At 49.3% G+C, this 14,155-nt stretch overlaps 2 protein-coding genes across 7 annotated transcripts in view; one reads left to right on the top strand and one right to left on the bottom strand.

Annotated features, from left to right (window-relative positions):
- On the top strand, positions 1-5,548 carry wdr41 (WD repeat domain 41). 2 transcript variants are annotated; one of them, XM_053882476.1, is made up of 14 exons: positions 1-170; positions 265-334; positions 962-1,077; positions 1,676-1,724; positions 2,840-2,968; positions 3,039-3,101; positions 3,230-3,341; positions 3,505-3,567; positions 3,629-3,730; positions 3,867-4,045; positions 4,117-4,238; positions 4,643-4,728; positions 5,093-5,226; positions 5,285-5,548. In XM_053882476.1, exons 2-14 carry the CDS (start codon positions 287-289, stop codon positions 5,423-5,425), a joined length of 1,344 nt encoding a protein of 447 aa, XP_053738451.1. In that variant the 5' UTR covers positions 1-170; positions 265-286; the 3' UTR covers positions 5,426-5,548. The 2 variants fall into 2 exon arrangements, with proteins under 2 accessions (XP_053738451.1, XP_053738460.1); XM_053882485.1 differs by lacking the exon at positions 3,505-3,567.
- The window catches only part of pde8b (phosphodiesterase 8B), a 25,191-nt gene continuing 16,354 nt past the window's right edge, over positions 5,319-14,155 (bottom strand). For 3 of the 5 annotated variants that reach the window (XM_053882446.1, XM_053882462.1, XM_053882433.1), the window contains 9 exons: positions 13,574-13,738; positions 12,349-12,394; positions 10,722-10,851; positions 10,465-10,663; positions 10,182-10,399; positions 9,983-10,121; positions 9,339-9,506; positions 9,148-9,277; positions 5,319-7,695 (listed from right to left, as the gene is read on the bottom strand). In XM_053882446.1, coding sequence (XP_053738421.1) covers positions 7,586-7,695; positions 9,148-9,277; positions 9,339-9,506; positions 9,983-10,121; positions 10,182-10,399; positions 10,465-10,663; positions 10,722-10,851; positions 12,349-12,394; positions 13,574-13,738 — 1,305 coding nt within the window. In that variant the 3' untranslated portion in view covers positions 5,319-7,585. The remainder of the gene's footprint in view (positions 7,696-9,147; positions 9,278-9,338; positions 9,507-9,982; positions 10,122-10,181; positions 10,400-10,464; positions 10,664-10,721; positions 10,852-12,348; positions 12,395-13,573; positions 13,739-14,155) is intronic. The other 2 variants (XR_008416342.1, XM_053882455.1) reach the window with 2 other exon arrangements.

Genomic DNA, 14,155 nt, shown 5'->3' on the forward strand with positions numbered 1-14,155 from the left:
CCTCAGTCACATGAACCTGTTGTTGTTGCTGTGATGGTGACCGGAGCGTTTTCCGAACCATGTCGCTGTCTGAGGAAGAATTGCGTCCCTAGGGCGACTCGTTACATGTTTTAAACGACGCCGTTTATCCCGAGACATCAGGGACATCGATTCTGTGACGTCAGTGACAGGTACGGTGCGATGCTAAAGCTAGCGTTAGCTGTTCTGTGGGTGGAAAATAAGGAAGCGTCAATATTCGCTTTAATGTGTGTCTCCGATTGACAGGGAACCAAAGCGTTTCGCAGTCATGCTGCGGTGGATTCTGGGTGGTCGTGACGCTCAGAGCTCCGTGGAGGTGAGATGGACCTGAACGCATCGCGGCTTTGTGTACTTCTTTGTAAGGATACTTCACGCATTGAATTGTCGCTCAGTTCATGACTCGATCATTCATTTATATGTTTAAAACCTGTATTTATGCATAACTCTCAAGTGCTGCCAACAAGGATTTCAGTTCGGTTATTTTATTCACGCTATAAATCCCACCTGAAGGTCGAAGTGTGACGTCTTTTCTTCAGAACGGCGATCTGTTGATTCACTAAAACAAACTCAACACACTTAAATCTCCATACTTATTTCATCTGGTGATGCGTTTAAGAAGTAAGGACGTTGATATATCGGTTTTGTATTGATCAACCCAAGTGTTATTAGTGTGTGTGTGTGTTCTTCTGTATGAGTGAGGACAGTTTGGCAGGTCCTCACTTCATTAAGACTAAGTTTAAGGGTTTAAACTACACCGTAGCTAAGTTATTACAATTGGGCATAATGGTTTGGTTGGGAGTAAAGGCTAATGGTTAGGTTCAGGGTGAGAGGCTGGGGAAAGGGTTATGTCAGTGACGGTCCTCACTAAGATAGGAAGACAAACTTGAGTGTGTGTGTTTGTGTGTGTGTCTGTGTCTGTGTGTGTGTGTGTCCTTGTCTGCAGAAACGTCAGGTGTTGTGCATCGGAGAGGAACAACCCAAAAACTGGTTCACTGAGCTGCAGGTGCTGAAAGGACATTTTGACATTGTTCGATTTCTGGTGCAGATTGATGACTTCAGGTGAGCTTCCCCCTCCTGCCTCCCCCCACCTCTCCCCTTGACTGGCTTCCGTCTGCCTGTGATTGACAGCAGATCCTCTCCTGCAGCAGACAGGATCTGGACCATCAGCGCCGCGTGATTGTCTTGTACAGTCGGAGCTTAAACACACGTGTTTCTGCCGCTGCTGTGCCGCGACATGCTACAGTGCTCAAGCGCTCGCCTTCATATCAGAGCAGAGGCTGCGCACTGCTGCGTGTGTGTCACGCCTGGCCTCCCCCTGTAATCACCTCCCCTCTGGGGCTCCCTGCACACACACATCCACAGTCGGGGGCAAAGGCCAGAAAATTCTCTCCAGATTGCTTTTGAGGAGTGAAAATATATCCTGGACAGTTCCTCTCTCTCTCCTTCTTATCTCTCTCTCTCTCTCCATCCTCTCATCTTGTCGGCTGATTTGGGGAACAGCGAGGGGAGATGGACCCGGGGTCAAAGGGCGAGTGAAGGCGGTTAACCGCCGGGACGGGAGTTTTGAAGACTCCCTCAGAGGGGGAAATGACTTTGCTCCCGGATAGGTGTCTGGCTGTGTCGGAGCTGAAGTGCACATCTGTTCTGTGTGTTCCAGATGTGCGTCTGCGGGCGACGATGGTCTTGTTCTGGTCTGGAACGTGGAGGTGAGGCGCCACAAGATTCTCAGCACACACACACACACACGTGTTAAATTTCAATTTAGTTTCAGGGAAGACAGAAACATTGATGCTGCCCCAGAATGGACATTTCCAATCAGTTTTAGCCATAATATAAAAGTGAAACTTATAAATTATAATACAAAAGTAAAACTTCCATCGTGCTCATGGATCTAAAATGGAAAGCGTGTTCATGTGTGTTTCACTTCATCTGCGTGACTGTTGTGTGTCCCCACTCTGTCCTACAATCACAGCAGTATAATACAATATAAGAACTTCTATCTTAATACAAAACATTTACCTGCAAATGAGTAGTCTGTGCACAAGTCTGTGTTAAGCATCCCCCAACTGAAAACATCTTAAAAAAACATTGGATTCACCATGACCTCAAATATGCTGGGTCAATGCCCACAGCGTTATTATGTCGTCGTTTTGGTGAATTTTCTATCATTTTATGAGGACCACCGGACAGTTCTACTTACCTCAGTAAATGATAGGTCAACTGTGGAAAGTTGACACTTTCCTGTCTTATTTATACTCAATATATGGAACACCATATATAATACATATAATAAATATGAGCAAGAATTTCACAGTACTTTTATACCCATTACATGCATGTCAGGAATCATTGAAATCTTTCAATAGCACCAACTGTTCAGGAGCTACACTGGCTCAGTGTGTTATTTAAAATCCTGTGGTCAATGCGGGGTTAAAAACAGCCGACTCCCAAGACTCAAACAAGCACACGGTTTGACATGACTCTTAAATATTGTTCTTAAACCCCTGAACTTTCTGCTGCAGCGTTATTACACTTGGGTTATGTTGCTGCAGTGGCTTGATGCCGCCACTAGATGGCAGACTCCAGACTCCTGTGACTCACCTGTGGTCATGAGCGGAGATAAGTCGGAGATCAACCGGTGCTGAGATCAGACCAAGGAGTGAGGGGTTCGAGGGTCCTCTGGGGGGCGTGTCAAGGACAAACCAGAGTCATTTTGACTGGCATGTTCCAATCTCTTCATGCCTTTCTTGCCATGAAGTATTGACCCTGGCGGTCACCTGACGTCTCCGCTCTCGCGACTAACCCCCTGCTCCTCCGTCAGACTGGCGAGCGTCTGCAGGAGCTGCGTGGCCACTCGCAGCAGATCACGGCCATCGCCACCTTCGCCTGCAGCGACGGACCCCTGCGCCGCACGCTGCTGATCTCCGCCTCGTCGGACCGCAGCCTCAGCGTATCCTTCCTGGTGTAACCTTTGCTCGTGTCTGCACTTGAGCCATGTCCTTCACCACCTCTCCGTCCAGCTGTGGGACCCTGACTCGGGGAACCGAGTCCAGATGGTGTCGGATCTCCAGTCGTCCGTCAAGGTAATGTCACGTTGGGATTTCCTGCAGTTATGTCAGGCCTCGAAGGCATCGTCGGGTGGTCTGTAAAGTTTTGGAGAGGTTCAGTGTGATGGGGTTTCATGTGGTCACGTGACGCTGCTCTCCTGCAGTGTCTGCTGGTGCTGGAGCGTCTGGGCATCTTTGTGTCAGGCGGCGAGGAGGTCTGTGTCTGGAGCAAGGACTTCCACCTGCAGAGTCACCGGCAGAACCACAGCGACACTGGTGAGGCCACCACTTCCTTCTCCACCAGAGGGCGCTGTGACGTGACCATGAGGTGAAAAAAAGAAGCAATCCTGTGTGGTGTCAATCAGAGCGCCCTCTGGTGGACTTCTGCAGCAACACATGTGCGACATGCATGTGACCTGGAGCTCCTCTTGACCACCAGGGGTCACTGCTCTGATCGAGCTGCCTAAAAATTGCCTCGCTGCTGCCGCTGACAAGGAGATTGGTAGGTTGCTGCCTGAGCACCTTCTCAGCTGTTGTGGTCACTCTGGCTCTCGTCTGCTCAGCCATCTACAGGCTGACGGCCACCGACTCCACCATCACTCTGTCTGAGCTCCGTCGGCTGTCGGACCACCAGGACCAAATCAGAGCTCTCATCAACGTCAACGGTTCGTGTCAGTCCCAGCAGCAGCTCCTCGACACACGATGCGTCACCTGACTTCTCTCTGGAAGCATCACAATGTCTCCCACTGGTGGATGAGGGTTGAACTGCAGAGCTTATTTTCTTGGCTCCGTGCGTTTCAGACGGACTCTTCGCCAGTGGCTCTCACGCAGGTGAGCTGATCCTGTGGGACGCCGTGGAGTGGAACGTCCTGGCGTACGAGCACATCCTGTGGGAGGAGCCCTGCAGCCAGGCCGAGATCCGGATGGGCTCGTCCAAGCCCAGCGAGATGTCGGTCCAGCACCTGAGCTCCAACGGAAGGGTGAGACCTGCCAAGTCCAGCTGCTCACAGCTTGGGCTTGACTCACTCTCTTTCTGTGCGCTTCCCTCCAGCTGGTCCTGGCCGCAGTGGGCAGTGGGCTATACGTCTACAGCGTCCTGAGCCGGACCGTCGTGGCCTACAGGAAGGTGGCGCACGACTCCAACGTCCTTCACACGGTGCTGCTGTCCGACAGGTCAGGCGTGGTGACGATGAACTTTAATGTGTGAAGTCGAACCTACGGAGCTCGGGGTGTGCGCTTGGTTTGGCCACTAGAGGGAGCTTGTCGTCCTCTTCCATTCAGCTGCCGTCTGTTGAGCTTTTCGCCTCAAGGTTGTCATTCAGCTTCAGTTGTTTAAAATGATGGTGGTTTAATTTGACTGACTGAAGCCACTCCTAATAGGTCAGCTTCGATTCTACTCATATTCATCCTTGATCTCAATGAGACTCTGATTGAAGAAAATGAAGTAACTTAACATGTCCCCTAGGGGGAGCTGTTTCGTCTGTGTTACACATTTATTGTATTTTATTATTTTTTTATTTATTTGAACTTATAGTCAAACAAATGTTATGACCTTTGGCCTCTGTGTGACCCGCCAGTGAACTCATGTCCTGCTCTGAAGACGGAAGCGTGAGGATGTGGGAGCTGCAGGATCTACCGCTGCAGGCCGAACCTGCCTCCGCAGGTACACACACACCTGTTGACATAGGTGCTCAGTGATGTGTAAGCAAAGATCAATTAAATAAAAAAAGATAAAGATAAATAAAAACACTAATATATTTGACATCATTTAAAAAAGTTCAGACCTTACTTTTTATTTTTGTTGTTTCACCTGCTTAGAGAAGATTTTTGTATGTCAGAAACTATATTTTGTTTTACTCACACGAGTCGTACAGTAGAGAAGGGGTGTGTTTTGTTGTTTCCTGCCTCTGTTTCCTGTCGGTGATGAAAACTTGCGCCGTCTTTAGTGGGTTTTAACCTGCGTGGACAGAAGCCGAATCATCTCAACTCGTTTGTGAAGCTGCCAATTTGTGGCCTCTGTTCGCCAGGGTTCTTTGGGATGTGGAACTTTGGGCGCTCCAGTAAGCCAGCCGGACCTCCGTCCAAGAAGAACCCGGAACTTCTGAACCTCAAGACTCTGGAGCTGACGGGCGACTTGATCGGACACTCGGGCCCGGTGCAGGTACAGAACCCGGGTGAGCTCCGGTGAGACCCGGACTGACGCTGTGTCCCGCCCGCAGATGTTCGTGGGCCTCCAGGAGAACGGGCTGCTCACCTGCTCCGCCGACCACCTGCTGATCCTGTGGAAGAACGGCGAGCGTCAGTCTCGCCAGCGCAGCCTGGCGCTCTTCCGTAAACTGGAGCAGAACGGAGGGCTGTGACCTCCGGTGACCCCGGGAGGTCGTTCCTGCTGCATTCATTTGTGTGTTTCTGAAACCATTGATTGTTTTTATGTTTGAGAATAAAACAGGACGTTTGAATCCACCAATCAAGATTCAGTTCTGATCTCTGGACTCCTGAAGACGAGAACAGCTGAGTAAAGAAGAGGGAAATTCTGTTTCTGTAAATTTAGACTTTTTAATGAACAGAATGAGAATCAGACATGTGAATCTCACTTCATCAGACAAGTCAGCTGCAGAGCTGTGACATGGCGACGATGCACGGGTTCGAATCCCAGGCTGACTGACTGTGAAGTCTAGGCACAGACGTGGACGCTGCGTGGAGTGGAGCAGCAGTGAAGGAGAACAGCTCGCCGAGACACTCGAGAGTTCGACTCCTGCTCGCAACATTTCTCTTCCACTGATCCAGGACGTGACGTCAGGACACCAAGCGCAGATGTTGCCATGACAGAGGTAACAGAGGTAGTGATCAACACTGGTGACGATTGGATTCATAGAAAACAGTTGGCACATGTGAAACGACCTTGAGCCGAGGCCCAATGACCTTGAGCAGAGGACGAAGACTGAGCGACCAAGGGCTGAGGGTGAATGACAAACATCTGTTGAATGGCCTTGAATGATGGACGAACACTGAGTGGACGATGAACAGAAGAAGCACACCCTTCAGCCGAGGACCAATGACCTTGACAAATGACAGCGGATGAATCACCTTGAGTGGCTGATGGACACGGAGTGGAGGATAAACAGAAGAACATTGTTGTGCAGTGGACAATGGATCAAATATCCTTCAGTAGAGAACCTATGATCTTGAGTGGCACATGACTAACTTTTATTGGAGGCCAAATGTCTTTGAGCAGCCATTGAATGACCTTGAATGCAGAACTACATTGAGCGGAGGACGAATGACTTCACAGAAGGAAAAGGTCCTTGAGAAGTCATTGGATGACCTCGAGCAGAAGACGAATGTCCTTGAGCATTGACATTGATTGACCTTGAGTGGCAGATGAACATTGAGAGGAGGATGAACAGAAGAATGACCTTGTGCAGAGGATGATCCAGTGATGAAGGCTTTTTGTAGGTAGGAGTCACGCAGAGCACGACGGCCCGACCAACCAGCATCATCGCATTCTGAGCTACAGGCCCAGGGTTGTAAAAATAGAAGAGTAGAAATCATCGTTTTCCACTTGCAAAAATATCTTCTGGTGGCTTGTGGAGCTACAAATCTGAGCACCGGAGAACCAACGTCAGTGTTTTCAGAGCAGAGGGGACAGGTTTGGAGGAGCAGCGTGTTTATTTAGGAGTCATGTTCGGTTTTCCTCCACCTGCATCGATACACTTTGACTTCATGTTGCTCGGACCGAGGACTTTCATGGAGCCCACAGATGCCATGGGTCAAAAACATCTTCACTACTAGATGTCAGTGAAGCTTCACTCTGGTTCTGCACCAGTGATGGCTTCCTCTCAGAGCAGAGGCCTGGTTTCACCTCTGCACATGCTCAGCCTCAGTTTGAGGCCTGCTGAGACCACCACCGATGAAGGTGTGACTGGAAGAGGCTGAAGACAGGAGAAGGTCACTGACACCCTGTCTCTCATCAGAAGACTCCTTCACTAAATGTCCTGTCTTCACCTGTCTTCCTCCTCCTCCCCCAGAAGACTTTATCTTTCTCCTCCAGCTTCAAATGTCCTCTTCATGTCCACCACATCCTCTCTGCAGAAGTGAATCACCAGACTGGGTGATGGGAGACAGAGTGACGCTGACCCAGTTGACCCGGGCCACTGGTGTCCTCAGCAGTCCACTGTTCTCAACCATCTAATGACCCGCTGAGGTACTTCAGGGTGGCGGCACTCCTCATACCAAACCTCCCGACACATCTCCTTCCTGCTACTGATCTGACCAATCCCGATCTTCTGGTCCGGGTCAGTGATGACTGAACGGAGGAAACCAAAACTGATGGCTAGCGAGGTGGAGGTGGCGTCAGCGCACCAGGCCGAGGTGTCCTCCTGCAGCTTCCGTCCTCACCTCCACACTCCACCAGCTACACAACAAAGACAAGGAGAAAAGTCTGTCGGCCAGAGAGCAGGTGACTTGAAAACGATGACTCTGCACTTTCTCTGTTTGGAGACAGACTGGTCGTTCCGAGGTCAAGACGGGGGTGGGGGTCGCAGGCTCTTACACTTCATCTCGTCCAGACTCTTCCAGTACTTGTAGTTCTCCGACAGGTGCTCCATCAGACCTGGCAGGCTGGCGAAGGCTGCAAGACAGAACAAAGATGGAGGTGTGTCCTGCTGCCGCACCCTGAATGATGCTTTGCAGACAGACAAGCACAAACGTCTGAGGAGCACAGAAGGAATGAGTGGATCGGGGTAGTTGCTACTGGTGTCAGTGTAACTTCAGATCTTTGCCGTCAAGAACGAGGTGCTTTTTTGAAACCTGTCTCCTAACTGAATGAGATATAGACATCAGTGGCCTCCACTCAAGCTGTTCACAGACCCACGTCAGACTCGTGTGAAACGCCAGACACAGGTCTGGAGGAGCGTGACCCGGAGAAACATGAGGGCTATCATGACAAAACATGATGTGTGTCTCCACAAAACGCACTCTTGGGTGGCACAGAGACATTTCACGGTGTGCTGTGAGTACAGTCAGAATTTCTTTGGCCCTTCATGTTCCTGGGTTTGTGTGTGTGGCATTTGGCTCTCAGCAAACAACAGAATAAAAGTCGTTTTCCATCAAACCGTTTTGACTTAATTTGTCCTTCCACTTTGGAGTGATGTGTATGCTTTAATAAAAAGTTAACAGCAGAATATTGTGATATATCACGGTATTACTACTACCGTGACCTAAGTGCCACAAGCAAACTGAGACGATGAATCTGAACATGTTAATTCACTCTCCCCTCTTGGACTTTCACCCCCTCTGCCACTTGATCAGAGCAGCGTCCAGGTATTTCTAGCGTGTCTGGGTTGGACTGAGCAGCCTGCTGGTCTCCCTCACTGTCACTGACAGTGGCAGTTTCTGAGTGAGACTCGTGTTCCAAATGTAAAACAACACTCTTGTCCTCTGCCTTCGCCAACAGTTTGGAGGTGGGGCCACACTGCTGACTCTGCTCTGTCTTGAGGGGCCTTGGAGCAGAGGGGCCAATGTAATGACACCCCGGTTCTCCTCTTCCTTATGGTGTTCAGAGTGTCTCCATCTGATTTGTCGACTGCTGTATACTTCTTCACTGTATTTTCAGAGTGAGCTGCAACACCAAACTCTCATCAGGAAGCATTGTGGGCACCTTCCACCATGGCTTCTTCTCTCTCAAGAGTGCGACCCCACTGTGAACCTCAGCTCCCATCCCACCCGCGGACCCCCTGACATCTTGAGTCTTTCCATGACATCACAGATGACAGTAAACAAGTCATCTCTGGGGGGGAATAAAAGACAGACTGAGCATCGGTGGGAACGAAAATACCACCATCAGGCCCGGCTCCTCAGGACCAAGACAGGAAGAACATGCGCATGGAAAGCAGAAACTCGGATTTACAAGATGTCACTGAACCGCGGTTCAATCTGAGGTCTCCTCATTTGACCTCCTCATTCTCCCTCTGGCACCATTCATCACTGTCCAACAGCAAGAGTTAAATAAACCTAGAGCTGAGACACTGAACCAGAGGAGGAGACGGAGCGACACACACACACACGTGTGGCAGCTTCTCACCGTCCCAGGCGTCGAACATGTCGTTGATGAAGTAGTCGATAAAGGAGATCTGAGATTTTGGCACGGAGCAGGAGTTCCGGTCGAACACGGGCATCACCACGGGAAGCCCCTGCCGCTTCTCCTCGTCTGTCTGCACACACAAACCAGTGAGACAGGCCGGCGGCGGTGCGACCAGCGCCTGGTCCTCTCACCTGAGCAAAGTACTCCTCGGAGATCCGGCCTGCCCACTCGATGCAGAGCTCTGTGGGTCTGCAGGGGTTCGCCACGTCCGCACACTTGATCAACATCCTCTTGATCAGCAGGCGGTTCTCTGGCGAGTTCCTGAAGCCCGCCGGACCCTCGCCGTCGCTGCTCATGCTCTGAAGGACAGAAAAGACAAGTTCTGCTCAGCAGCATGTCGCCGTCTGGTCCCCACCTGGAGACAAGTCTGGCTACCAATCCCTTCACCTGTCTTTCCTCTTTCCAAGTCATTTTCATGACATGAAGTTCAATGTCACAAACTCCATTTCATCTTCTAGATGATGGCTTTTGGTGTGAGACTTGTCCACCCCCTGCTGTGGGGTCCCACAATGGAGAACTTGGATTGGACACACAGATCATTGGGGGCATCTTTTAATTTTTTCAGTCTATATTTTTTTGGTTATGTCTGTTGTTCTGGTGTCTTTGTCTCAACAGTGTCGGCTGTTGTTGCTTTGTTGTATTTGATGTTACAATGCTACTGACAAAATCCACATCCTGGTCCAGTCTCCTGTTCTTCTCTTGACAGAGGCAAGCACAATCGACCCGTCATCTTCAACAGGTCCTCCTGAATTGAGACAAAGCTGAGGCGACTCACACAGGTGCTGGTCTCCTCGATCGCTGCCATCGGCTTGTTGATGCTGTTGACGAACTTGCTGACGTGTTCGAAGTGTCGGGTCATCTCCGTGGCCAGGACCATGTCGATGATGGCCTGCCGCAGCGTTCGGAACTGAGTCCTGCCGGAGACAAAGGTTGAGGGTGGCGCCGAGGGACCTGGCTGCGAGTCATGACCTGACCTGTCCATGCTCTTGAAGATGTTGCTCTTGCTGTCCCGCATGGTGAGCTGGAAGGCCAGGGCGGCGTGGTGGCTCTCCAGAACCGCCGTGTCGTTGTACAGGATGGCCAGCTCGCTGCCGGCGTTGCACAGGAAGGAGTTGGTCCGGCCCGGGTGGTCCACGTCGTGCACGGTGGCTGCGATCAAAGACGCCACCTCGTCCAGCTGATCCAGACTGCTCTGCAGAAAGACCACCCGGAGGAGTGAGTGGAACAGGAGGCTCCTCCTGACAGAGACTCAGCAACCTTGACTCGGTCTTTGCGCAGGAAGTAGGCGGTGGCGTGCAGCACGTCGGCGGCGTGCGTGGAGTTGTGGTAGGAGTTGGAGGAGTGGTAGCTGGCCTCCATCAGCTGCAGCCAGGAGCGGAGCGTGGCCTCGGAGCAGTCCAGGAACTCACACACCCCGAAGCTGGTGAAGATCTTCAGGCCGAGGTAGGTGAGCGGCCTGCAGCCAGAGAGGCCGGTCAGCGGGTCAGCTCCCTGCAGCAAGGCTTGACACCTACCTCTTGTGTGTGGCGGCTTCCAGCTCCAGGATGTTGAAGTCCCAGCACTCCTCATCATTCAGCATGTCGGCGATGGCCGGCGGCACGTCGCTGAGCGTGACGGGGATGGCCAGCTGGCTCTGGCTCATGTCTGGGAGGCACAACAGTCACTGAATTACACTCCATTTTTCTGACTTCCGTGGTCATGCAGCGGTCTTGATTGTGACGATCCTTGCCTTGTGTGTGACACACAGGTGTAATGACCCAAGCTACGTCAGACCAATCCCCAAACTTCTGCTCTGAGCTATGGGCTAAGAAAAATGGTGTCCTTGAATTGGGAATATTACTCCAGTCTGGTTTTAGATCCAGTAAAAGTAACTAGCTAACGTCCTCTTCACAGCAGTTGAGGGGGACCGGAGCCCCTCCCCCCTCCACGGGTGGGAGTCAAACACGTGCTCTAGGCTGGTTCCAGTCACATCATCTATCACCTAGGGACTTGACTTCATCCACAGCCAACTTCCCCTGTGGTGTTCCTCAGGGATCTGTTTTAGGTCCCGCTCAACTTTCCTACCTGCTACCTGTTGGTGAAACCATCCGGCGTCACCACACCATCTTTCCACTGCCATGACGACCGCCTATCCATAACAGATTCTGCTGTTTTCAACCTTAATTTCCCAGTCAATAAAGTCCTCTTATCTTATCAAACAGCTGAACCAGTCAACAATGGAAGCACTAGTCTTGGCGTCAACAAACTCTGCTCATGGCTGTGAAGGTTGTGTAACGGGGGAAAATCCCTCTTCACCTCAAAATAAACTTTTTTCCAGAGAGATGCTTTTTTCCAGGAAGAAGGTTTTCACATCCCAGAACACAAGAGCAACAATTAGAGACATGATGACGTCATGCTTTGGGCCGCCAGGAGGGGGCGACTTGCAGCATGCGTTCACTTCATTTAACCCAACCGTAGTGTGGCAAGTCCTATCATAATCAAGGAGTTATGAAAACTATATAACAACAACAAATATATCACTGTGATCAAGCGAATCAAGTATTTATTGATCAGAAATGGATTCATAGTAGGAGATATTTATTAAGCACATTAAAAATAGTGTTGAGATGACAATATTTTAGGATGATGAAATACAGTAATAATAACAGTTGTCATTAATTTTAAACAATTGAAATCTAAAAGTAAAATTAAAAATAAGTATTAGTTTATATTAAAATCCCTCCTGAATAAAAGCAAAGGAAAGTTTGACATAGAGTCTCCCATTCATCTGTGGGAGGAAACCAAAGTTCCAGATGAAACATGAAACTCCACACAGAAGGTCGCCCCAAGCAAGAGTTGAGTTCTCAAAACGGAACGGAACCACCGACTGTGCAGCAGTGAGGCAGCAGCACTAACCACTTCACTATCGTGCTGCCATGGTCTGGACAACTGAGAATCTAAAGATCGGGGACGTAGGAACATGACCTGAGAAGAAGGCGTTTCCGAGAAAGAACTCTGCAGACGTTTATCAGACCAAGTATTTCAGAGAGGGCTGGTGCTGCTCTGCTCAATACTCTGATACTCTCAATGCTCTCAGGAAGACCTGTCTCTGCCTCCCAAGCCACCAACAGCAGCCATTAACAGGTGAGCTCCAAGACTTACTTTTAGAGAAGACGTACTCGTTCCCAGAGAGACGTCGCAGTCCGTCCTGAGGAGAAGGCAAAGAAAAGTCAAACAGGCATTTTAAACTGATGGAGATATCTCGAACGATAAACCAACATCGTCACTCGCCGTTGAATATTATAAACTTTACTACGACTCATAGACTATCAAAGTTTCCTTCATGGTTTAAAAGATGGCTGAAAAAAATCAGCAGAACCAAATCAATGAGCTCCAAAATGTGAGGAGAGAAAGAACGAAGCTGAGGCAAAGAAAGTTAAAGATATGTCTGGACATTCCCCAAACTAAAACAAAGGCGCGTCTATTCTATTATTAACATTTTCTGTAGAGATTTTTAGATTTTCCACGTTGGGCAATATTCCTGCACATGTGAACACATTTTAAACATGTGTCAGAGACTCAACATGACTGTGAATTTCTGACTGTGTAATAAAGGATTAAAGGCCAAAAACTTAACCGGAAGTTTCCATTTTTATCACAGTAATGTCTCTAAAATAACATGATTAATCCAAAACTCTGAACTTTGACCTCTTCTTCATAAAAACTTGCTCTTCAGTTTCTCCGCCCACGTCTATGTGTTTTGAGCTGTTCTGGGTCGGACTGAGCAGCCAGGTGGTCTCTCTCACTGTCGGTTTTGAGGCTCACACTGAAAATGTGACACAACACTGTGAAACGAGTCTCAGTAAGGGATAATAAGCTTCCTATGAATCGCTGTCACACTTGACGGATGCCTCATGGGAAGAATAAAGGCAGCTAATATAATGGCGATGCAAAATCTCAATATATGGCAGATGAGTGCATCTGATGAATAGTCTCTCTCTCTCTCTCTCGGGATATTTGTTGGAGATTAATGATTAAATGATTAAGTGAACTGAGCATTAAGTACAGTGAAGATTTTGATTTTCATGAATCAAACTTTTTCTCCCTCCTCATTATGATTCGTTCAATGCAATAATGAGTCCTGAAAATGTTGAGGCAGAGGCAGAGTTTTATACTCTGACATCAGGCTTCTTCCTCCGAAGCACAGGGAGACCTCAGCTCATGTTTGTGTTGTCCACTATGTAAAACATGAAGGGTTCAATGAGAACAGATCAAGTCAATGATGATCACAGCTGCAGATCCAGGGTCACACTGGTCGACCACTCCAGCCTGCTCCCTGAAGCATCTCTGGATCACGGAACAATCTCCGCACGTGGCGAGCACTTACGCTCATCAGGCCGCCGACCAGGTCGTTGGCGTGGGGGTCGTCGTCTTTAGAGGCCAGCTGCGGGGAGTACAGCTCGGTGGTCCTCAGGATCTCGAGCACACGGTCCAGGGCCTCGGCCACCGTCACCGGACTGCTCTCCTGCGCAGTGTTGATGATGTTGATCACCTGCGGACAGCAGTCAATAAACCAGTGGGGAGTGCTGGGAAAACCGTGCGTCATGAGGTAGCGCACATGACCTGCAGGAATCTCACCATGACCAGAGGGGGACGAAAACAACACACAAGCGCGTCACACGTACAACAGGCAGCCTGTTCCGTGTGTGTGATGAAAAAAAAAAAGATATTCAAAAATGTATTCGCGATAAACAGCATCATTGAAGTGGTGAAAAACTGGAGGGAAATGTGGAAATATTTGCTCTTTTGTTTTCTATTTAAAGAGGAAACTAAGTATAAATTATACAGAATATACAAACATTTGTCAAAAAAAGACATCGCTTGCTCAAAGTAGATCATTAAACAGAAAATATAGTGGAAAAGTTAATATAACAAGATAAAAATAGATGAATTCAAAGTGAAACTGAAG

This window comes from Synchiropus splendidus, chromosome 1 (assembly GCF_027744825.2).
Source record: "Synchiropus splendidus isolate RoL2022-P1 chromosome 1, RoL_Sspl_1.0, whole genome shotgun sequence".
Taxonomy (NCBI): domain Eukaryota; kingdom Metazoa; phylum Chordata; class Actinopteri; order Syngnathiformes; family Callionymidae; genus Synchiropus; species Synchiropus splendidus.